The sequence below is a fragment of the Heptranchias perlo genome, chromosome 2, assembly GCF_035084215.1.
Source record: "Heptranchias perlo isolate sHepPer1 chromosome 2, sHepPer1.hap1, whole genome shotgun sequence".
Lineage (NCBI taxonomy): Eukaryota > Metazoa > Chordata > Chondrichthyes > Hexanchiformes > Hexanchidae > Heptranchias > Heptranchias perlo.
In genome coordinates, this window is record NC_090326.1 from 118,622,679 (window position 1) to 118,648,875 (window position 26,197).

At 39.8% G+C, this 26,197-nt stretch overlaps 1 protein-coding gene across 1 annotated transcript; it reads left to right on the forward strand.

The window, feature by feature from the left end:
- Positions 1-2,726: 2,726 nt before the first annotated feature.
- Positions 2,727-26,078, forward strand: cyp51 (cytochrome P450, family 51). Its single transcript, XM_067998866.1, has 10 exons — positions 2,727-3,139; positions 4,631-4,729; positions 6,598-6,774; positions 10,040-10,166; positions 15,567-15,741; positions 19,761-19,880; positions 20,891-21,086; positions 21,883-21,978; positions 22,926-23,094; positions 24,878-26,078. The coding sequence occupies exons 1-10, from the start codon at positions 2,963-2,965 to the stop codon at positions 25,054-25,056; spliced, it is 1,515 nt and encodes a 504-aa protein (XP_067854967.1). The 5' UTR covers positions 2,727-2,962; the 3' UTR covers positions 25,057-26,078.
- Positions 26,079-26,197: the final 119 nt, after the last annotated feature.

Genomic DNA, 26,197 nt, shown 5'->3' on the forward strand with positions numbered 1-26,197 from the left:
CTTGCTCCACTTGGTCCACCTCATTCCCTAGAACCAAGTCCAGCAATGCCTCCTTCCTCGTTGGACCGGAAACATACTGGTTAAGAAAGTTATCCTGAATACATTTCAAAAATTCCTCCCCCTCTGTGCCGCTTATATTATTATTGTTATCCCAGTCTATATTAGGATAGTTGAAGTCCCCAGTTATCACTACTCTATAGCTTTTGCACCTCTCTGTAATTTCCCTGCAAATTTGCTCCTCTATCCTTCTCACTAGTTGGTGGCCTATAGAATACACCCAGTAGTGTAATGGCACCTTTTTTATTTCTTAACTCTAACCAAATAGATTCTGTCTTTGACCCCTCCAAGACATCCTCTCTCTCCAGTACTGCAATACTCTCCTTAATCAATACTGCCACCCTCCCCCGCCCTTGTTTTCCTTCCCTATCTTTCCTGAACATCTTGTATCCAGGAATATTTAGTATCCAATCCTGCCCTTTTTTGAGCCAGGTCTTCGTTATCGCCATGACATCGTATTCCCATGTGGCTATTTGCGCCTGCAGCTCATCAACCTTGTTTACCACACTTCGTGTGTTTACACACATGCACTGCAAAGCAGTCTTAGACTTTCTTGTATTCTCTCTTAGTGCTATGTTTTTCCCCTGATCCTTTGTGCCCCTTGTTTCTCCTTTCCATTGCTACATCCTGGTACCCATCCCCCTGCCAAATTAGTTTAACCACCCCCCCCCCCCCCACCCCAGCACTAGAGAACATCCCTGCGAGGACATTGGTCCCAGCTCTGTTGAGGTGCAACACATCCGGCCTGTACAGGTCCCACCTTTCCCAGAACTGGTCCCAATGCCCCAGGAATCTAAAGCCCTTCCTCCTGCACCATCTCTCCAGCCATGCATCCATCTGCTCTATCCTCCTATTTCCATGCTCACTAGTGTGTGGCACCAGGAGTAATCCGGAGATTACTATCTTTAAGGTAGGTGTTGTTCTCCTTAGAGCAGAGAAGTTTGAGAGGAGATTTGATAGAGGTGTTCAAAACCATGAATGGTCTAGATAGAGTAGATAGAGAGAAACTCTTCCCATTGGTGGAAGGGTCGAGAACCTGAGGACACAGATTTAAGGTGATTGGCAAAAGAACCAAAGGCGACATGAGGAAATACTTTTTTACGCAGCAAGTGGTTATGATCTGGAATGCACTGCCTGAAAGGGTGGCGGAGGCAGATTCAATTGTGGCTTTCAAGAGGGAAAACATTTCCAGGGCTATGGGGAATAGGCAGGGGAGTGGTACTAACTGGATTGCTCTTGCAGAGAGCCGGCACAGACTCAACGCCAAATGGCTTCCTTCTGTGCTCTAACCATTCTATGATTCTAAGTCTAAATTTTAAAAAATCCTGGCAAATTAAGGTAAACCCTATCAGTTTCAGTGTTCTTTGAAACTTTTGAAAAAATGGCAAATCGTGAAAAATCAATAAAAAAAACTCTGGGAATTTTTTAATTTAATGAAAATTTAAAAATTAGTGAAAAGACTACACACATTGGGTAATTTTTTTCTCCACTCTATCAGTAAATGATTCTGACCACTGTGGCTCAACTTCCCCTCCAATTTCTATGCTACCCTTTTCCATGTTTGGCGTCCTACGCTGTTGAAACCAAGCTTAATGAAAATTTCAGGAACGGTACCTATTTTTCCTAACAGTCTGTGGCTTTCTAGGCTGAATATTGACTTTAGGTAATATCAAAAGCAGAAAATGCTGGAAACACTCAGCAAGTCAGGCAGCATCTGTGGAGAGGGGAACAGCCCTGTAATATGTCTCCCCTCCATTCTCATTCTCTCTCCACAGATGCTGCCCGGCCTGCTGAGTGTTCATAGAATCATGGAAAGGTTACAGCACGGAAGGAGGCCATTCGGCCCATCGAGTCCACGCCGGCTCTACGCAAGAGCAATCCAGCTAGTCCCACTCTCCTGCCCTTTCCCCGTAGCCCTGCAAATGTTTTCCTTTCAAGTACTTCTCCAGTTCCCTTCTGAAGGCCATGACTGAATCTGCCTCCACCACCACCGCCTCGGGCAGCGCATTCCAGATCCTAACTACTCGCCGTGTAAAAAAAAGCTTTTCCACCTTTGGTTCCTTTGCCAATCACCTTAAACCTATGTCCTCTGCTTCTCGACCCTTCCGCCAACGGGAACAGTTTCTCTCTATCTACATCTTTCATTTGTAAACAATTTTACAACACCAAGTTATAGTCCAGCAATTTTATTTTAAATTCAAATTAAATAGTGAATTTAAAATAAAATTGCTGGACTATAACTTGGTGTTGTAAAATTGTTTACAATTGTCAACCCCAGTCCATCACCGGCATCTCCACATCATTACATCTTTCATGATTTTGGAACACCTCCAGCATTTTCTGTGTGTTTTTTTTAAACTGCAGATTTCCAGCACCAAGCGGTATTCCGGCACTGACCCTGCCTGTCCTCTTTCCCCACAGCTTTGGGGCATGAGGCAGAAGGGATGCCCATTCTGGTGAACCGAGGGAGCCGCAACTCCCGCTGGAGCCCCGCCCCTCCTTTGTGACTTCATATAGTCAGACATCAGTAGAGCGAGGTGCAGCCAATGAGGGCGCAGAGCTGCCTTTGACCAGCCGGTCTCCTGTCCTATTACCGCTCGGTCCGCCTCCCCTCCGCAAACTCGGTCTCAGCGCTGCGGACACGGCTCTTCACTGCGGCTCCACCTCCACCTGCCAGCCCCAGCACCAGCACCAGCACCAGTCACTGTCACTGTCACTGCCCCTGTCCCGTCACCTTTTTATTTCAATTGCAGGAAACCTCTGCCGGTGAATTTTTTTTTTCTGGTGTGGTTGCTCCAGTGGTGGGGGCAGAAGGGGAGAATCCCAAATCAGCAGCCTGGAGGAGCCTCCAGCAGAGGCGGACTAAAGACTGAGCCGGTGGGCACCTCGACAACGCACAGGGACGATGATGATGCTGCTGATGCTGCTGCTTGAGGCTGGCACGTCTGTGGTAGAAAATGCCGTGGAAAGGGTGGCGGAGGGCAGTTTGACATCCACGGTGCTGCTTACTTCAGCTTTTATCTTGAGCCTGGCGTATTTCTCCAAAATGACTTTCAAACAGGCTGAAAATCAGAAGGACTTGGTATGTCTGAGAATCCCATGCCTTTTATGTTTTGGAAATGTGTGTATTGGCTTATTAATGGTCACGGATAATTTCTGCTGGAAACAGTGCTGTTGTTTTCTTGAAACGTCCCCATTTATTCCAGTTAGTTCACGCTTGATTCGGTGCTTGGGAGATTTACAATGAATTATAACTTTATCTGATAAGACCAAAGTTAAAGCCCTTAATTACAAATCGGCTATAAATATTAAGCTGTTTTAATCTTGAAATAAAAAGGGTTTATTTTGAACGCAGGTATCATATTTGAATTAGTTCATCAAAAACTAGCTGTAGTGAGGTAAAGTTTTCAGTCATGTTGGACAGCAGGAGATGGATTTTTGTTGCGACAAAGTGATACTTCTAGGGTTGTACATCACTGTGATGCAAATTTTCCTCAGGAAAAAAACGCAAGGCAAATCATTTTGCAGTAGAATCACTAAAATAAATGATCATTTTGGCCATATTGCTGTTCAGGGAGAACTTTGTGCACTTGTATCTGAATAGGCAAGAAAACTAGTAAAGTAAATGAAACTTTAAAAAAAAAGTGATAGTATGTGAACAATTATGATAGACAATCGATAAAATTTTACTGAAAATATTTGTGACTCTAGAAACTCTAAGGACTTCTTCCTCAGGTAATATGTTGATAAGCCTACAAGGGCGGAGGCATTGCTAAAATGGCAGATATTTAATAAGTAATTTGGATTGATCTTTACTAATAGAAACATAGAAAATAGGAGCAAGAGTTGGCCATTCGGCCCTTCGGGCCTGCTCCGCCATTCAAAATGATCATGGCTGATCATCTAACTCAGTAAGCTGTTCCTGCCTTTTCCCCATGTCCATTGATCCCTTAAGCATTAAGAAATGAGAAGGATATCAGAAAGGAGGTGATTCCTGAAGTGGTTGAGAGCGAAACGTGTGATACTAGGATGGATAAAAGTAATTTTTTTTTGTAAGTTAGTTAAGCTAAAGGAAGACAAAGCACCATGGCCTGACAGAATACATCCTAGGATCCTGAAGGAGATGAGGGAGGAAATTGCAGAGGCCCGTACAATGATATATCAGGACTGTTGGTGTGAACAGAGGATTGGAGAGTGGCTAATGTGGTACCCATTTTTAAAAAGGAAGATACAGCTAATCTAGGTAATTACAGTTTATGGTAGGGAAAATTTTGGAGTCTTTAATTAAGGATTAAATTATCATGTATCTGGATAAAAAGAAAATAGTTAGAAGTAGCCAGCGTGGATTTCAAAAGGGATGATCATGCTTGACAAACCTCAGGATTCTTGAGATAGGAACGGGTGGGTAAGTGTGATTAGGGCTATTTGCTCCCAATGGAGGTTAAACACCAACATGGACTGATTACGCCAAATGACCTGTTTATGTGTTGTAACTTCTATGTATTGCTATGAATCCACTGTATTATTTTACTATGTTACAGAATCATAGATTTATGTGTTTTTTTTCCTGCAGAAATACCCACCTTATATTCATTCCAGCATTCCATTCCTTGGACATGCAATTGCTTTTGGAAGAAGTCCAATTGAATTTTTAGAAAATGCATACTGCAAGGTAAGTGTTAAATATATTTCTATCCCCCAACCACCCTGCAATAATCTAATTGTGCTTAGCTTCCAATGCCTACTGTTGCACTATTTCTGTTGTTCCCCTCCTTACTGACGTAAAAGAAATAAATCCTTGGACTGAATGTTGGATTTTGAAATGAGGACTGCACTGTGCACATCTTAGAAGAACACCATGTGGAACTGGGTGGGGAGGAGGAATGGGGAAGAAAGCTCTCAGGGGGCCCATCAAATTCATCGTGTCCAGCAGAGTTTGCACCATTTTAACTGTCGTGGACTTCTAAAGTTATTAAATCTTTTGAGGGAGGTGAATAATCCTAGCAAAAATTTCCAAGAGTGTAGCACTAAATTTTTTGCTAACCATCAAAATGAATAGGCAACAGTTGAGGATTTTTATTTACATTAATCAACTCTGATTCTGCAGGTGATATTCCTATGATTCCAGTGGACTAAAACTATTGTGTTTCATAAAACATTTATGTGTATATTAGTCCTTTATAACTTACTTGTTAATCAGATATTTATCTATTTAGTTAATCAACGTAGCAGTAACTCTTTTGGTGGGTATCTATTTCACATATCTACCTCTCTACTGAATAGGATTTATATTAATCTTTTATCTCATTTGAAATCTACCACTGTTCTATAATTCTGTAAGGATGTACTAACACTACAGCTACCGGTCTGCTTCCAGCCAGGCAGAATCACATTTACATTCCCTGGATCCTGGCTGAAACTGTACCAATCTTGCCTGACAGAAAACTGCCCACATGACCAGCAGTATTTTAAAAATGTCAGTGTTTAGATAGGGAGAGTGAACAATCCCTGCTCTCTAAATATTTAAATTGAGGTTAGATAGGTTTACAAAATGTCCAACTGAGTACTTTCTAAACCAGGTTTGACAGGTTGGGAAAGGTCCTCGACCTGAAATGTTAACCCAACCTTTCTCTCTCCATGGATGCTGCCTGACCTGCTGAGTGTTGCCAGCATTAACTGTTTTTATTTCAGTGATTATAAATACCCAGACTATGTCTCCACTCATTTTCCCACTGAAAACAATGAATCTGTGAATGTTCCTTTACAATGAGTACCAGAGTCACCCTTGTTGCTCTTCTTTAAGGTCTTACCAGTGTTATTACGTCTTTTTGGAGGCGTTATGCCTGAAGTTACGTATAAAGTTATAAATGTGGCTTTATAACTTCCATAGGCAGTTTTCCATTGGTCATAGCCTCACTTACAGTGCATGTTCTATAATCACGCCAAAATCATTTTCCTTTGCTAATGTATACCACGCACTGTGTATTTATGAATCATGTTTTCTGTACAAATGGGTATTACATATTCACTTGTAAATAATCCTGATGGGGTTGAATGGCCCAATCCCATTAACCACCTGACCAAAATAGTATATTTATATCCACATTAAAAGCCATCTACCATTCCTTGCCTCATTCAGTTAATCGGTTCCGATCCCTTTGAATGCTGTTGTGGACTTTTTAAAATGTCCCAGTTCAACTGCTGAATGGCTTATGTCCTCAGTGATGCACTTCATTGCACTACTGTGGATTTACATCTGATTTGAAAATCTAATGCATCAATGTGTTGTGCTATAAATCAGTAGGGTGTAAGTTTAAATCTGTATTTTCTGGTTCTGTAGCTGAATTTTCACAAGTTGCTGTTTCAAGATGTGTTGAACTCAAACAAATGTAGTCGGAACGGCAATTTAAAAAAAATTGCAGCTCATGTAGAGAATTATTGAATTAAAACTAAGGGAATATGCCTTTTGAATGTGAATTCATTTGGTTATTTGTTTTTTTTTTAACAATTCCTAATCTCCCTCTTTTTGTTTTTGAACAGTATGGACCTGTGTTTAGTTTTACAATGGTTGGGAAGACATTTACTTACTTGCTGGGCAGTGACTCTGCAGCTTTGCTCTTCAACAGTAAAAATGAAGACTTGAATGCTGAGGATGTTTACTCCAAGCTTACAACACCAGTTTTTGGCAAAGGAGTTGCTTATGATGTTCCAAACCCAGTATGTATATTCGACTAATGTGTAGAAAATCTGATGCTACTAACATCATTGAAACTTGAGCCCTATCTCGTAATTAATTCGTTCAGGATTTTTTTTTACAGTGTCTATTTTCTTAAGAAAGATTTAGTTCTGTTTCATTACCAATTTAGCTTTGGTGGTTTATGAAAATCTCTTTCAGGATAGTAAGCTGTTGAATATGGAACTTGTCTCATGAAAGAGTGAAAAAAATAGTGAGTGTCAATCTTGCTTCCAAGTAAAAATTCTTATTCACAGTTTACCATGGAGTCATTTATTTATGTCACAAAAAAGCTATAAAATGACCTTAGACTTTGGTCATGTTTATGATACACATGTACGGTGCTTTTGATAAATTCCATGTATTATGTAAAGTGGCTTTCACTTCTATATTTATTTTGATTGGACCAAACAAAAATCTCCCTGATATAAACCTCGGATTAGAAGCCAGTTCCAGGAAAACAAGTTATTTCAGAGCAGCTGCCATCACAGTTTATCATATTTTTGGTGCTGTTAAACAGGTAGAGCACTATTTTTCTTATGGTCCAGTGATTGTGGTTTTAAATTTCTCCATTGCCAAGCCTCCTGTTGTCCTCTTTGCCCTGGCATGGAATGGGACCACGCTAAACATCCCAACAATAATCTGGACCCCAGACTATCTGTGACCAAATCCTCAGGCGATCACCACCTAGTTTAAAAATACACACACACACACACACACACACACGAGAATGTAACATTTTAAAATATATAAGCTAGGGAAGTGAAAACTGATCAGTGCAGATATTACAGTTCAGGATCCCTTCTCTTCAGTGTATTCCCAGTATGCATTTGAAGTTTAAAAAACAAACTTTTTTTAATGCACATCTGACACTTTGCTTCAAAAACTCAGGAGCTACAGTAACTGAAGGCCTGTGATCAGATGAAGCCACAAAGCAACAGAAATATCTTTTTATTGAACTGAACATTAAGAAGCTTATAATTAGTCACACACTTGCATGTAACTTCATATGTGTGCATCTATGTTAATATATACTTTCAGATACATCAGGATCATAGAATTTGTGGCACACTTTATTTGATCATGTTTCTCAGTTGACTTAATCTTCCAGTAATATTATTAATAACAAAAGCAGTATAGCAACCTACCTCATTCTGTTCTTAGTTCAGCTAGTTGTGTGTCCACTGTATTTTGAATGTGGTCTACTCATCAACAAAGACAATCAGAAGAAATGATAGAGCTAGCATACACTTCAGTTTGTAAAAGAGATTAGTTTCATAATTATTAATTTCATTAACCTAGTAATGTTAATACTTGAGTTATTTTAATCATTGAAGATGATTCTGATAAAGATGGCACAAACTGTAAGCATAACTTATTCATAAGTCTGTTTCGCCTTCCTTTTTCACTTTACTTAAAGACCTTTATATTAAATAACACATGCATTATGGAAATGGACATTGTGGGTTAGATATTATTTAAGATTGTCCATAATTTGAGTCTTGTACCACATGTCTGGTCTGAGAACCAATTTTTTTCCCCACTGTTGCGACTATTTCAAAGCTAAAGCACAGACATGATTCAATCACCTTGCGGCTAGTCTGCCCATTTGCCTCCCTGCCTCTCTGGGGTAGACATTGCTTTATACAATTGGTCTTGTTTTCTCCCCAGCTTCCTAATCTCATGATACCTCAGTATGACCCTGGTTCTTGCCTTGGTGTCTCTTAGCAATGAAAATGAATCCAGAGCTTGGGACCAGTTCACTTAACACAAGGATAAGAAGATGTGAATGAGACAATGTCAGCAAGCTTGGTTAACTCAGCTGGTCATTGGTCCATTAAATGACTCCACATTCACGTGTCTCCAGTTGCCTTCACACTGATAATCCCATTTCCCCATTCGCTCTCTTATTATGCAAGCTTCATTTCTAGTCATTGTACCTAATATAAAACTTAAGTTCTTATCCATTTTCTATTGCTTACCATCTATTTTGAGGTAGGACCCACAATAGAAAAAAAAAGACTTCTGATTGGTTGAAAGCCAGCTCCAAAGGTCATTGCTTTAGCCAGTCGAGGCTCTGAAATCTAATAAGAGGCACCCATATTGTAGCTGCGACTTGGTCAACTTTTGATCCTTATTAAGTGGCAAGCCAGGAAGTGCTATAAAAAATGCAAACAAAGCACTGGGGTTCATTTCTAGGGCAATAGAATTGAAAAACAGAGAGGTTATGTTAAACTTGTATCGAACCTTGGTTAGACCACACTTGGAGTAGTGTGCACAGTTCTGGTCTCCATATTATAAGGATATAGAGGCACTCAAATTGCAAAAAAGATTTACAAGTATTTTACCAGAACGGAGAGGTTATAACTATCAGGAAAGATTGTAAACAATTTTACAACACCAAGTTATAGTCCAACAATTTTTATTTGAAAATCGTTTACAATTGTCAACCCCAGTCCATCACCGGCATCTCCACATCAGGAAAGATTGAACAGGCTAGAGCTCTTTAGAAAAGAGAAGACTGAGAGGTGACTTGATAGAGGTCTTTGAAATTATGAATGGATTTGATAGAGTTGACTTAAAGATGTTTCCATTTGTGGGGGAGTCCAAAATTAGGGGACATAAATATAAGATAGTCACTAATAAATCCAATAGAGAATTCAGGAGAAACTTCTTTACACAGAGAGTGGTGAGAATGCAGTACACGCTACCACAAGGAGTAGTTGAGGCAAATAGCATAGATGCATTTAAGGGGAAGCGAGATAAATACATGATGGAGAAAGGAGTAGAAGGATATGCTGATAGGGTTAGATGAAGTAGGGTGGGAGGAGGCTCGTGTGGAGCATAAACACCGGCATAGATCAGTTGGGCCAAATGGCCTGTTTCTGTGCTGTAAAATTCTACCTAATTATTTTTTTAAGACAAACGCTGTAAATGTAAAGGATGGCTAGTGTGGGAAATTGGGGGGGGGGGCGGGAAATGCAATACTGATGCAGTAAGGATACTTCTTTGAAGGGCTGGGGCACATTGTTGGGTGGGGTAAAGGATGAGGGACTTCAGGTACGCAGGTAGACTGGAGAAGCTGGAGTTGTTCTTCCCAACAAAAAATTTTACTCAAAGTAATATAAAAAGAAAATATTCCAAATTGTAGAAGATTAATTTCTTTAGAGCATGACTTGTTTCTGTAAATGAAAATTGTGTTAATGCACCTTCATTATTTCATATGCTGTTGCTTTCTCATCCTTCAAGATATTTCTGGAACAAAAGAAGATGCTCAAAACTGGTCTCAACATTGCTCAATTTAAACAGCACATCCCTCTGATTGAAGAGGAAACCCATGAGTATTTTAAACGCTGGGGTGACAGTGGGGTTAAAAGTGAGTGTTTAAATGTTTCATCTTCACAATTGTGCACAAAGTCCCAACATGCTAATTTTGACTGATGAAGAGGTTTCATAACTTTGGTTAAAATCTAAAGTCTTTAATTTGGGTCACAAGCTCATTGTTTATGTTATAAGACAAATGCAATTTTTCTTTCAATGGTTACAGCACAGAAGGAGGCCATTTGGCTCGTTGAGCCCGTGCCAGCTCTCTGCACGAGCAATCCAGTTAGTCCCATTCCCCTGCCCTTTCCCCGTAGCCCTGCGGATTTTTTTCCCTTCAAGTATTTATCCAATTCTCTTTTGAAAGCCATGATTGAACCTGCCTCCACCACCCTTTCAGATCATAACCACTCGCTGCGTAAAAAAAAAAGTTTTTCCTCATGTAGCCTTTGGTTCTTTTGCCAATCACCTTGAATCTGTGTCCTCTGGTTCTTGACCCTTCTGCCAATGGGAAGAGTTACTCTCTATCTACTCTTGTCTAGACCCCTCATGATTTTGTATACCTCCTATCAAATCTCCTCTCAACCTTCTCTTCTCGAAGGAGAACAACTCCAGCTTCTCCAGTCTACCTGCGTACCTGAAGTCCCTCATCCCTGGAACCATTCTAGTAAATCTTTTCTGCACCCTCTCTAAGGCCTTCACATCCTTCCTAAAGTGCGATGCACAGAATTGGACACAATACTCCAGTTGTGGCTGAACCAGTGTTTTATAAAGGTTCATCATAACTTCCTTGCTTTTGTACTCTATGCCTCTATTTATAAAGCCCAGGACTCCATATGCTTAATAAACCGCTTTCTCAACCTGCCCTGCCACCTTCAACAACCTGTGCCCATATACCCCCAGGTGTCTCTATTCCTGCACCCCCTTTAGAATTGTACCCTCTAGTTTATATTGCCTCTCCTCATTCTTCCTACCAAAATGTATCAACTTTGCACTTTTCTGAGTTAAATTTCATCTGCCACGTGTCCGCCCATTCCAGCAGCCTGTCTTTGTCCTCGTGAAGTCTATCACTATCCTCTTCGCTGTTCACTATGCTTCCAAGTTTTGTGTCATCTGCAAATTTTGAAATTGTGCCCTCTACACCCAAGTCCAAGTCATTAATATATATCAAGAAAACAATGGTCCTAGTATTTCCCCCGGGGAACACCACTGTATACCTTCCTCCAGTCCGAGAAACAAGTGTTCACCACTAATCTCTGTTTCCTGTCACTTAGCCAATTTCTTATCCATGCTGCCACTGCCCCTTTTATTCCATGGGCTTCAACTTTGCTGACAAGCCTATTATGTGGCACTTTATCAAACGGCTTTTGGAAGTCCACATACACCACATCAACCACATTGAGTCTTTTGATGAGGACAATCTAGTTAGTTAAACACGATTTGCCTTTATCAAATCTGTGCTGGCTTTCCTTAATTAATCCACACTTAATTTTGTCCCAGATTATCGTTTCTATTATGGGCTTATAATTTTCCAGGTACTGAAAGGAACCAAGACTTAAACCCCTAGACAGCTCGGTGGGTAAATGTTGACCTATACTTTACCTCTTGTGTCAACATTAACGTATAAATATTTCACAAAGTGAGAGCCAAGTTGTGACAAATGTAACAAGATTAATATGTGCAGGAAATGCATTCCATATGCAAGACTTTGAATATATTAGTAACCGCTCTCCCATGGCGTTACTATGAGTTGGAAGATTTATAATAACAGAGGTGCTATGCAAATATTTTTTACTTAGAATGCTAAATTATTGACATTGGGGGTGGCTCTGGGAGCACTGGAAAGAGTGTCTGGGGAAAGGCAGTGCTGGGATGGAGTCTGAGGGACTTGCAGTACTTTGAAGGTGCAATTTGCAGAGGGTTCTGTAAACACTGGAGAGGGAGTTTCTAGAAACATTAGGGCAGGACCTATAGAGGGATCCTGGAATGCAAGAGTACTGGGAGTGCTGTCTAGAGATTTGTGAGGACAAAGAAGGGATCCTGGGATCTTGAGGGGGGAGAAGTCTCAGGAGGAGATCCTGGAATCCAGGTGAACTGGGAAGGGGGTTTTGGTGCTTGGGTTGTTGGGACCTGGCAGTATTAGATGGGAGCACAGTCTTGTGGACTTTGAGGGGAGGAACCTAGGAGAATGAGACCCATACTGCCATAGGCCTCTTTTGGACCATTATTTACCACCCTCCCACCATGTTCCTATCCTTCAGCCTCCTCTCTGACCCATCCACAGTCAATTTTGTGTCCCTGTTTCTCCCATCAGTGGTTCTTGCCATTATGCTCTTGCATTAAAGCATTTAAGGTAAATTTTCTGGATAGAACATCACAGACTGGAAGTGTGCAATTTCCTGATATGCGATTCTGACATGAACTGGAAGCATGGGGTTACATTATTGAACTTGCTGACTTATAAAGTATTTAGTGAACATAAATTTCCATAAACAAAATTTACTTCAAACCCTCAAAGTTCATAAATTACACAATTTCCAAGTTTTATATTTAAAAAATCCGTAAGCCTCAAAAATGATTGAGGAGATTTTTAAATTGAATTTTCAACATTAATAAAGAAGCAAGTGACTAAAACAGAAATATATTTCCTATAATCAAACTTTATTTTCATTTCTAACCATCAACGAAGATACCACAATCACAGATCCAGCTGATCGTATGTCTTGTCTCTCGTTAATAAATTTACATAGGTGCCATCAATTTCTGAAATAAAGCTTTGAGAATTCAATCTCTGTTGTGCTTGAGGTCTTTTGGAAAAAGCAGTGAAAATCTCAGTCACATGATGAGATCAAGTCATGCTGATGGACAGATTGCATGCTGGGAAACTTTGCAAACATCAGGTGCTCAGAATGTACAGATGTGATTGGAAGGTCTGTCCAGCTGTTTTGAGGTAAAAATGTTCAGTTGAAGCTTAGGCTTATGAGACTGACTGATATCTTGAAGCATTAAAAGACACAAAAGGCAATTCAGTGGGCGAATTTAATCAATTTATTGTATAATATGTAATTTTAAAATTTGATTTAAACCTTAAGTAATTTAAAAAATTTCATTTGTTGAAAAAATTGGGTAAAAAGATTTTTTCAAAAAGCACTTTGAGTGTTCAGTTGGTTCATCAATAAACTGACGTCAAAATTGTTATATAGTTTTCCCATTATAAAATGTTGATACTTAGATAAGGTTTTCACATTATTAATGTTTACATAGGCAGTTGATAAAGGTTCACACAAGTCTTATAGGAAGTAAGATTTGTGGACACCCAATGAGTGCCATATACAAGATCTTTAATATATATAGATGTGGTACATTGATCACACGTCCCTGTCCATTGTCACACTCAAATTCCTATGTCACACCTGAAAAAAGCATAAAGAAACCAAGGCTTTCATTTGACATAGGAGCCAGAATATGTCTAACCTCTGGTAAATTCACTCAATCCCAATTCAAGAGCAGTTAAATAAATACTGGGCAAGGTCAGACTTTATGGCCTTTAAGGGACACAGCTTCACTTTAGCAGCAGCATAATACATTATGCATTATGTAACATAACATGATCCTTATAAAACAGCACAACATGCAACTTGCTATATGTAATACCATGGTAAATCTGTCAGTTTATTATGTCCCCATTGCTAATAGCAGGCGAGTTGGAGCTATCGCGATTTGCCCGCTATATGTGTTGTGATGGTTTACATGATCAAAAAGCTCTGATATTAATTAAACTTTGAAATGGACAAAAATATTCCTTCAAGAGAACCTGTGCATAGTGCCGTTGGTATTTCACATAGAAAAGGCATACTCTGATTTAACCTGTATTGCTTGTCTACCATAACTTTCTTCTCTCACAATGATTTCCTGCGTAAGCTGGCTATAAAGCAGAAAACAGAGTAGGGGTTAAGGGTTGCTACTCAGACTGGCAAAAGGTGGGAAGTGGTGTACCACAGGGATCGGTGCTGGGACCACTGTTGTTCACAATTTACATTCACGATTTGGACTCGGGAATCGGAAGTACAATTTCAAAATTTGTGGACGACACCGAATTTGCGGTGGGGGGGAGGTATAGTTAATACAAAGGAAAAATGTATCAAATGCAACAACACATTAACAAACTTGCAGAATGGGTGTGTATATAGATAAGTGTGAGGTGGTGCATTTTGGTAGGAAGAATAAGGTGGATAATAAGAGTCTAAATGGGGTAGAGGAGCAGAGGGATCTCGGGGTACAGATACACTAATCATTAAAAGTACAGCCATAAAAAAGGAAACCAAACACTGGAGTTTATTTCTAAAGGGATAGATTTGAAAAGCAGGGAAGTTATGTTAAACTTGTATAGAACCTTTGTTCGATCACACTTGGAGTACTGTGCACAGTTCCAGTCTCCATATTATAAAAAGGATATAGAGGCATTGGAGAAAGTGCAAAAAAGATTCACAAGAATGATACCAGAACTGAGAGGATATACTTATCAGGAAAGGCTGAACAGGCTGGGACTCTTTTCTCTAGAGGTCATAAATATAAGATAGTCACTAATAAATCCAATAGGGAATTCAGGAGAAACTTCTTTTACCCAAAGACTGGTAGGAATGTGCAACGCTCTACCACAAGGAGTAGTTGAGGCAAATAGCGTAGATGCATTTAAAGGGAACCTAGATAAGCACACGAGGGAGAAAGGAATAGAAAGGTATGCTGAAAGGGTTAGATGAAATAGGGAGGGAGGAGACTCGTGTGGGGCATAAATGCCAACATAGACCAGTTGGGCCGAATGGCCTGTTTCTGTGCTGTAGACTCGATGTAAGACCAGCAGAGGCAGTATCATCAGCAGAGGAACTTGAACTCCACTGAACCTTGGCAGTGGTAGTAGATGACAAACACATACTAGGGATAAAGGTTGTCTATTATTAAAACACTGGTTGGATTAGCTGTAGCTGAATTGCTTGGTTGGGTTGATGCGATGATGTAATTTACTTGGAAGTACACCTTAATGAGGTGACAACTACTTGCTGAACACCCGTTTCTGCCTGGAGTAGCCACTGCGCTTAACGCATTGTAAACGGCGACTTTGTAATTGACAATAATTGTAATGGAAATTGGATGGCGCTATTTGCCCAATTTAAACAATTGCCTGATAATTCTCACAATGAGGTTGGCACAATGTTGATCCTTTTGAATGAAGGAATGAAGTGGTTTTAGAATTCAGGCTTTTAGAATTTTGAATTCCTTCGAGTGAAGAGTGGCAGTAAGGATTTCAATTTGCTTTCATAATTAAATCTAGAACAACTGAGCGTGTTTGCACTTAGTACTGGCTATGTAATTTCCTTGCATAAAATGTTAAGAGTTCAAAAGGCATTTCATATTTTATTTAATTTAGTCGATCTCCAATTTATAATTTATTTTTTAGATTTGTTTGAGGCCCTCTCTGAGCTGATCATTTTAACAGCCAGCCGTTGCTTACATGGTAAAGAGATTCGAAACCAGCTGAATGAAAAAGTTGCACAGCTCTATGCCGACCTTGATGGTGGATTTACCCATGCTGCCTGGCTTCTTCCTGGTTGGTTACCTCTTCCCAGCTTCAGGTAATGAATATTGGGTAAGGTCGCTAATCATGCTACTCAGGTCAAACAGAATAATTCTTTGTATTGGGATACTGTTGAGGAAAGGTTCAATAGAATTCCCATATTTTAAATTGTAATGTCCCATGCATGCGCATGTATGTGTATTTTAAATTTACTACTCCTGTTTTTTAAATCTATTATAAATACTAGTCAATCTCGTGTAGCATTCCTCATGACAAATCAGAAGATTATGCTGTTTGATAAGGACCAGAGCATTGTACACATTATAATCTGTTATTCTGGTGTGTATTGCTATAAGGCTAGAAGTTGTATTTACTATTGCATTCTTCAAATGAATGCTTTGGTCAGTTATAGGTCAGTTTGTGGGTCAGAACCTTGCTTTTGTGTGTGAAAGTCAATTAAGCTGCATCTATTCTGGGTCCAGTCTTAATTGTGATACAGAAATTTGCACTGGGCAGTTGTGACATCTAGAGTGTTAGTGCAAGGTTTTTAACATATTCTTAGAAGTCCCATGACATAATGCATTACATGTTTGATGTTGTGTACATGGATTTTAGCAAGGCTTTTGACAAGGTCCCACATGGCAGACTGGTCAAAAAAGTAAAAGCCCATGGGATCCAAGGGAAAGTGGCAAGTTGGATCTAATATTGGCTCAGTGGCAGGAAGCCAAGGGTAATGGTTGACGGGCGTTTTTGCGACTGGAAGGCTGTTTCCAGTGGGGTCCCTTGCTTTTTGTGGTATATATTAATGATTTGGACCTGAATGTGGGGGGCTTGATCAAGAAGTTTGCAGATGATACAAAAATTGGCCGTGTGGTTGATAGTGAGGAGGAAAGTTGGAGACTGCAGGAAGATATCAATGAACTGGTCAGGTGGGCAGAGAAGTGGCAAATGGAATTCAATCTGGAGAAGTGTGAGGTAATGCATTTGGGGAGGGCAAACAAGGCAAGGGAATACACAATAAATGGGAAGATACTGAGAGGTGTAGAGGAACAAAGGGACCTTGGAGTGCATGTCCATTGATCCCTGAAGGTAGCAGGACAGATAGATAAGATGGTTAAAATAGCATATGGGGTACTTTCCTTTATTAGCCGAGGCATAGAATATAAGAGCAGGGAGGTTATGCTAGAACTGTATAAAACATTGGTTAGGCCACAGCTTGAGTACTGCGTACAGTTCTGGTCAGCACATTACAGGAAAGATGTGATTGCACTAGAGAGGGTACGAGGAGATTTATGAGGATGTTGCCAGGGCTGGAGAAAAAGAGCTATCCAGCTTAATCCCGCTTTCCAACACTTGGTCGGTAGCCCTGTAGGTTACGGCACTTCAAGTACACATCTAAGTACTTTTTAAATGAGTTGAGGGTTTCTGCCTCTAGCACCCTTTCAGGCAGTGAGTTCCAGACCCCCACCACTGTTTGAGGAAAGATTGGATAGGCTGGGGTTCTTTTCTTTGGAACAGAGGAGGCTGAGGGGAGATTTAATTGAGGTATATAAAATTATGACTGGACAAGATAGAGTGGATAGAGAGGACCTATTTCCCTTAGTAGATTTAAAGTAATTGGTAGAAGGATTAGAGGGGAGCTGAGGAGAAATTTTTTCACCCAGAGGTGGGGGGCTGGAACTCACTGCCTGAGAGGGTGTTCGAGGCAGAAACTCTCAACTCATTTAAAAAGTGCCGTAACCAACAGGGCTAAGGGCCAAGAGCTGGAAAGTGGGACTAAGCTGGATAGCTCTTTTTCAGCCGGCATGGACACGATGGGCTGAAAGATCTCATTCTGTGCTGTAACTAACTTTCTATGACTTTGCTTATGGTCAAAGGGTATGTTACTTTATAACGAGAGGATGTATATGATATAGGTCAATAGCATTTTGAGATATATAATTATTAGGCACAGAATACAAGAGCAAAGAGATAAATTTGTACAAGGAAATGGTTCAGCTACAGGGTACTGTATGCAGTTTTGGGTGCTCCATTATAGAAAGAATATTAAAGCCATAATGTGTATATCAGGTAGGGACAGGACCAGGGTGGTTATGACGTCTCTTGTAGTTAAATACTTTGCTGAGACTCACTATCTTAGGCTCACTCATGAAGAATAGGCATTTCATTGAAATATTAGAGGGTACCCAACCTGACTAACTGTTTCCTAGAGAGCAGTCATAGAAAATTTACAGCACAGAAGGAGGCCATTCGGCCCATTGTGTCTGCGCCGGCTGAGAAACGAGCCACCCAGCCTAATCCCACTTTCCTGCATTTGGTCCGTAGCCCTGCAGGTCACGGCTCTTCAGATGTACATCCAGCTATTTTTTAAATGAGTTGAGAGTTTCTGCCTCTACCACCCTCCCAGTCAGTCAGTTCCAGACCCCCATCACCCTCTGGGTGAAAATCTTTTTCCTCATTTCCGCTCATCCTTCCACCAATCACTTTAAATCTATGCCCCCTGGTTATTGACCCCTCTGCTAAGTGAAATAGGTCCTTCCTATCCACTCTATCTAGGCTCCTCATAATTTGTACACCTCAATCAAATCACCCCTCAGCCTCCTCTGTTCCAAGGAAAACAATCCCAGCCTATCCAATCTGTCATCATAGCTAAAATTCTCCAGTCCTGGCAACATCCTCGTAAATCTCCTCTGCACCCTCTCTAGTGCAATTACATCCTTCCTGTAATGTGGTGACCAGAACTGTGCACAGTACTCAAGCTGTGGCCTAACTAGTGTTTTATACAGTTCCAGCATGACATCCCTGCTTTTATATTCTATGCCTCGGCTAATAAAGGAAAGCATTCCATATGCCTTCTTAACCACCTCATCTACCTGTCCTGCTACCTTCAGGGATCTGTGAACATGCACTCCAAGATCCCTCACTTCCTCTACACCTCTCAGTATCCTCCCATTTATTGTGTATTCCCTTGCCTTGTACGCTCTCCCCAAATGCATCACCTCACACTTCTGCGGATTGAACTCCATTTGCCACTTTTCTGCCTATCTGACCAGTCCATTGATATGTTCCTGCAGTCTACAGCTTTCCTCCTCACTATCAACCACATGGCCAATCTTTGTATCATCGGCAAATTTCTTAATCATGCCTTCTACGTTTAAGTCCAAATCGTTAATGTATACCACAAAAAGCAAAGGACCTAGTACCGAGCCCTGTGGCACCCCACTGGAAACAGCCTTCCAGTCGCAAAAACACCTGTCGACCATTATCCTTTGCTTCCTGCCACTGAGCCAATTTTGGATCCAATTTGCCACATTTCCTTGGATCCCATGGACCTTTACTTTTTTGATCAACCTGCCAGGTGGGACCTTGTCAAAAGCCTTGCTAAAATCCATGTAGACTACATCAATTGCGCTACCTTCGTTGATCCTCCTAGTCACCTCCTCGAAAAATTCAATCAAGTCAATCAGACACGACCTCCCCTTAACAAATCCGTGCTGACTGTCCTTGATCAGTCCGTGGCTTTCTAAAGTGACAGTTTATCCTGTCCCTCAGAATTGATTGCAATAATTTGTCCACCAGAGGTTAGACTGACTGGCCTGTAATTACTCTGTCTATCATTTGCTCCCTTTTTAAACCTTTTGCTCCCATTGTACCTTTTTAAACAACGGTACAATATTAGCAGTCCTCCAATTCTCCGGCCCGGCACTACGTCTGTATCCAGTAAAGTTTGGAAAATTATTGTTAAAGCCTCCGCTATTTCCTCCCTGGCTTCTTTTAACAGCCTGGGATACATTTCATCAGCAGTCAGTGAAGAAATTCGTGGTCGAAGTGGGAAGAGAAAATAAACAAGTGCTAAAATAGCGCAAATATATGTAGTGCTGGAACACATTTGTACTAATGCAGCTTGGGGTCTTTTAGATTATAATCAGATTTGTGCATGTTGATGTAATGACTTCCCATCACGTTCTCACTATTTTGCCCCTGTCAAATGATTTAAAGCTGCCTTTGTAAATAAGTTTCATCCACACTTTTTTTTCTCTTTAAATCATTAAAACTTCCCTTTTTATTTCTGGATAGGCGGCGGGATAAAGCACACAGAGAAATCAAGAATATCTTCTATAAGGTAATCCAGAAACGCAGGGAGTCCAGTGAGAGGGAGAATGATATATTGCAGACATTATTGGATGCTACTTACAAGTAAGTCCTCAGCTCTGTGAGTACTGAAGGCGGCTTTTCTGCTTTCAAAATGTTCACCGCTTTATACAAGTGTTTGAGGAGATTACTTACTGTAACTTCTAATAATAAGTAGAATTAAACCTAAAGAATTTTACACTTAATTTTTAGTATTCAGTAATGAGACTGAAAATGTGGGATCTCTCACTCAATCCTGAAATCCTACTCTACTCCTGAATTAATGGAACTTGAGGAATACTGTTCATGTTTGGTATACATGTACCCCAACATCTCAGCTGGGATTAAGATTCAAATATAAATGTTTAAAAGTCTAGGCTTTATTTCTAAGTAAATCAAAAGTATAGGTTCTGATAAATATACACTTACATTTTCAAATTAGTTTAATGAGTAGTGCTGAAGTGTGTTGGAAGAGATGAATTGCATCAGCATACCATAAGATATGTGGTATATTTAGTTTAGGTTATTGTTGCTTTTCTCCTGTTTAAAAAGTGAATATATTCTTGTGCCATTTGTATCATAGAAAGGATAACTATGTGACATCATCTTCTTTCAAAAGGGAATTGGATATACACTTGAAAAGGAAACATTTGCAGGGCTATGGGGAAAGAGCAGGGGAGTGGGACTAATTGGTTATCTCTTTCAAAGAGCCGTCATAGGCACAATAGGCCGAATAGCCTCCTTCTGTGCTGTATGATTCTATGTAGTAAGCAGCAGCTTTACACCCACTGTCACCTTTTGCTGAGTTCCTAATCTTGACTATGTTGAGTGCAATCCAGGTGCTTCTTCACAAGGATACACTACGAGTGTGAGTCACTCCATGCTCTTCTCTACATTCCTACTAGTCATTTTGAGAGTGGCACAGACAAAGGTCTAAGAGCAGGTTCCTGCTCTGCTCCTTCTAGTAAAGGAAAAGGTGCCTGTCTTGAGATGGCCTACATGCTTTTCACTTTAGCAATTTCCTTTGGCTTACTGTAGTACTACAATTTCTTTTCATTTTTATAATTTTTTTCCAGGGATGGTACCCCTCTGACTGATGATGAAATTGCAGGCATGCTTATTGGGCTGCTGTTGGCAGGGCAACATACTTCCTCCACTACCAGTTCCTGGATGGGATTTTTCTTGGCTAAAGACAGAGAGCTACAGGAACGTTGCTATGCAGAGCAGAAAGCTGTGTCTGGGGAGGACATGCCACCGCTGCACTATGATCAGGTACATGCCAGACCTAAACTGGGAAAAGTAGAAAGATTTGTAAACTATGATTGTTTAGCAGATGAACAGTTAAAGCCAGTTATTACAAATACCATTGGATAAGCAGTGTATTTCTCATTCACATTAAAATTTGAGCATCCCTGTGGATTAGAATAGAGCTTCTGCTGGGGCTGGGGAAAATCGCGTTACACAAGAGGGCAAATATATCGTAGGGAGTGCTGGTCAGGAAATTGCAGGTCCACAGCCCCTGATTTTCTACCCATTTTTAATTAGCATGAGCATTGATTTTTCCTGAAAGTGCCTGATCAAAGAATTAGTCTTCTGTTCCTTTCGTGTGATGGTTTTACACATTTTATTCACTTCTTTTCCAATTTAAAATAATTTTTGTGTCTGTGAAGGATGGGACAATTTTAGCTTTTTTGGTACTCAGTGTCCCTCAGACTTGTACTGTACCCAACTTAGAAATATTTTCTGAGTACCATGTCCTATAATCTTTACCAGCAAGTCCCCTTAACCTAGGAGTACCTGTGAATATTTCCATTTCCAACTATTGCAATGGTCCAGTTTAGTACCAGTATCGTTGGTGAATTCTGAGCAGTTGTATGCTTATGGACTTGATTTGGGAAATGCATGTAAAACATATACAACTGTAAGTTTTCTTTTTTTTTGTCATCCATTGAATCATTTGATTGCAAGAGGAAAAGGGCGAAATAAACTGGCCTAGGACTGACCTGGGATAGATTCACTAGTGATTAATGCAAAGCCAGCATCAAACTTATTTTTGGTTTCTTTGTAGCTGAAGGAAATGAGTTTGTTGGATCGCTGCTTAAAGGAAACACTAAGGCTTCGTCCTCCAATAATGACTATGATGAGGATGGCAAGAACTCCACAGGTGTGTAACAGCATAAGAAAAGAACAATTAGTGTTTGGTATTGACATTGGAGCTGAGAACCACTCTACTTGTAGCTCTGTTGTAACTTGTGACTGCTCAAAGAATTGGTGAATATTGGTGAACACAAAGCTTTTGATTTTCATAGCAGAATTACTTGCGCAGTTCCTTCTTTTGAGTTAATGCGCATTTTATATGTATTAATGCAAAGTGAACTTGTACAGATACCCTATGAACAGATGTGACCAGAAATTTTCCTCATTGTTGGTCCTTACCATGAAAATCAGGATTCAACAATCGGATGATTTGCTATTAATACTCCTAGATGGTTTAGTGGGTAATTGCACTACATGATAAGAGACCACAATGGCCCAGGTTCTGTGTTGAACCAGCTGATCTCAGCCAGGGTGATAATGACATGCTACAACTGGCTTCAGTGTTTCAAGGGTAGGGATAAATAAGCCAGTGAACACTACAGGCAAGTGTTTGCATGTGGACAGGATTAGGCACTACTGTGATACCCTACACTTCATTACCATTATATACCATGATGACACCCATTGTCTCAAATTGCATATGAAGAATGCATGAGCGGCTACTGGCTCGATACTTGTGATCAAAATTGCTGTAATATTTACTGCTCGCCTGTTAATTACAACTTGCCCTCATTAACCTCACTAATGCAGAGTTTAATTTGAGGTAAACTATTCACTTTTTGATATGCTTGCACTGTTGTTCAAGTAATGATCTTTAACAAGGCCTTAACATTGGCCTTTTGAAAAAGTGTTTACTCCAGTTTTTGAGTGGAAGAAATGCTTAGAGCAGTATTGATCACTTAATCTATTGGCATTTTCATCCAATATTCTACCATTTTTTACTTGTCTCTGTTGTCATTAAAATTCACAAACTGAACAGTATTTGTATTCCTGAGTTGTCATTTCCTCTTACAGACTGTAGCTGGCTACACCATTCCTCCCGGTCACCAAGTGTGTGTCTCTCCTACTGTCAACCACAGACTTCAGGATGCTTGGACCGAAAGGTTTGATTTCAACCCAGATCGCTATCTCCAAGATAACCCAGCAGCCCTGCAAAAGTTTGCATTTGTACCTTTTGGTGCAGGTAGGCCATGTGACTCTTTTTGAGCCTTTTCTGAAATATGATGGGTAGACAAAATAGGTGGTAATCATACAGACATTTAGATCTTTGGTCAAAGCAACTGGGGTGGATGGGTTGTGAACTAATGTGCTATGACATTTTGGTTAGATGTGGGTTCACCCAGTTGATTTAATCCACATAGGAGATTCCTGATCCCAGGCTGGACATCTCAGATGTTAATTACAACCCTGGTCAAAAGCAGCATAGGAACAGGAAAAGACTATTAAGCCCATCCCTTTTTCTAGATTCTGCTTTCTCCATATCCTTTCCCTTTCTGAAAATACATTGTCTACTTCAATAGCCTCCCCCAGTAACTTACTCCATAACTCTCTTGCTATTTTGCATAAAATGTTCTGCCTTACCCCCCTCTTACTCCTAACGTGCTACCTTTTTAAAAGCATGTTTCCTGTTAAATCAACATCATCTTAAGTGAACAATTTGCTTGGTAAGCAGTGTAAATGAAAACATAAAATTACAAAGGGATATTGATATATTAGGTGAATGGGCAAAACTATGGCAAATGTGAGGTCATCCACTTTGGACCAAAAAAGGATAGAACAGGGGTACTTTCTAAATGGTAAAAAATTAAAAACAGTGGATGTCCAAAGGGACTTAGGGGTTCAGGTACATAGATCATTGAAGTGTCATGAACAGGTGCAGAAAATAATCAATAAGGCTAATGGAATGCTGGCCTTTATATCTAGAGGACTAGAGTACAAGGGGGCAGAAGTTATGCTGCAGCTGTACAAAACCCTGGTTAGACCGCACCTGGAGGACTGTGAGCAGTTCTGGGCACCGTACCTTCGGAAGGACATACTGGCCTTGGAGGTAGTGCAGCGTAGGTTTACTAGAATGATACCCGGACTTCAAGGGTTAAGTTACGAAGAGAGATTACACAAATTGAGGTTGTATTCTCCAGAGTTTCGAAGGTTAAGGGGTGATCTGATCGAAGTTTATAAGATATTAAGGAGAACGGATAGGGTGGATAGAGAGAAACTATTTCTGCTGGTTGGGGATTTTAGGAGTAGGGGGCACAGTCTAAAAATTCGAGCCAGACATTTCAGGAGCGAGATTAGAAAACATTTCTACACACAAAGGGTGGTAGAAGTTTGGAACTCTCTTCTGCAAACGGCAATTGATGCTAGCTCAATTGCTAATTTTAAATCTGAGATAGATAGCTTTTTGGCAACCAAAGGTATTAAGGGATATGGGCCAAAGGCAGGTATATGGAGTTACATCACAGATCAGCCATGATCTTATCAAATGGCGGAGTGGGCTCGAGGGGCTGAATGGCCTACTCCTGTTCCTATGATCCTATGGTTAAGTCAATTCCCCTTATAATCTTGAAAACTTCTATTAGGTCCCTGCAAAGTTTCATTTTTTGCAAATAAAATCAAGCTCGACTTAACATTTCCAAATTCCTGATACCTGGAATGATCTTTATTACTCACCGTTCTTGGTATAAGGTACTGATCACCTAATCTTACAAACTCTTGATTTGTACTCTATCCCTCTGCTGAGGCAATACAATACCTTATTTGCCCTTTTTAAAAAAAAAACTGCAGCTAAGCACGTTGATGATGGTTTCATAGATTAACCCTTAGATCTTTTCCCTTTGCGTCCTCTTTTTAAACGCACGAGTTATCCAAAGACACTTCAGCAGACCATTAATCAGCAAGAAAGTTCACCTACAGTCTAAGAGCTTTACTTTCCAGCCTTGTAATTTTTCCACTTTTCCTCTATCTAGGTCGCCATCGTTGTATTGGGGAGAACTTTGCAAATGTACAGATCAAGACTATCTGGTCCACTTTAATTCGGTTGTATGAATTTGATCTTGTTGATGGATACTTTCCAACAGTGAATTACACAACCATGATACATACTCCTAATAATCCAGTAATCAGCTACAAGAGGCGAATGCAATGAGAACTGGACTAATAAAAGTCAACCTTGCTGTTTTCAGTAATTCATTTAAGTTTATGGCATCAAAAATTATTTCATATATATATACAACTAAAATTTCAATGTACTAATTTAGTACTGGTTATTGCATGTACGTTTATACTGTAAGACTTAATTTAAAAAATTTAAATTGAAATCCCAACTATTAGGCTTTGCCAGATAGTGTCTTGGAGGATAACTTATGTTTTGTAGATGGTGATCCTGATAAATTCTGGAATCTGCTGCTAATAAACAAAAACAATTGCAATTAAATTTGCCCCAAAATAACAAATTTGGCCTTTATTAAATGACCTGGTTTTACTTAGCTAGTAAATGGGTGCAGTCTCTTCTGGCAGCACTATTGAGCCATCAAAAGTCAGTTGCTGATTCAAGCCACTTGTATTTTTGATACCATGCATTGAGATTGTCCACAATTTTCACATAACTTACAAATATGAATATTGTGTCTCCAGCATTAGGCACTTTATACTGATTTCTCTTATGACAGCTATTCTTAAATAAGTACATTCAATTCCTATTCTATTTTTCTTCAGCTGACAGCAGTGGGAATGATGAATAAGGTTTGCCTTTAAATATGATCATGAATTTATCAATTATTGAATAGTGATAGAGTTTTAAGAGTTTCTGAAATTGTGGTATAGCCTCTTAACAGAGCTGTTGTATGTGAAAAGTTTGTAACCCCTGCTTAAGCTTGGGAGGGATAATATGATTGAGTTTGTAGCATCCCAAAGAACTAAATTGCTTGGAGCTTTGGAGAAAATGAATGAACAGTTATAAAATTTCAAAATTTGCCCGTCCTCTCTCTAAAAGTAACTATGTAAACATTTACTGATGTGTGTAGAATGTGATAACCCATTATTTAGTGTCTTTTTATAATTTACAGGGCTTTTCAAATTACTGATGATTTTATCCGTCTGTATATTATGCTCACCTCCATTGTTTTGCAGTATTAATGGTAATGTGACCGATTATGTGCCCAGATGTTTTGTGGTTATTGAAAATTACAATACAACAATTTGAATCTTTTAAAAAAAGAGTAAAACATTATTGTGCTATTTTGAAACCAAGCACACAAACTTTTTTTAAAATGCAAGTATAAAATGGG

Excerpts from the sequence above, each read along its gene's own strand:
- cyp51 (XM_067998866.1), top strand. The coding sequence starts at position 2,963 with ATGATGATGCTGCTGATGCTGCTGCTTGAGGCTGGCACGTCTGTGGTA. Across the intron at positions 6,775-10,039 it reads CTTATGATGTTCCAAACCCA|ATATTTCTGGAACAAAAGAA; the intron begins GTATGTATATTC and ends TCATCCTTCAAG. Across the intron at positions 15,742-19,760 it reads TTACCTCTTCCCAGCTTCAG|GCGGCGGGATAAAGCACACA; the intron begins GTAATGAATATT and ends ATTTCTGGATAG.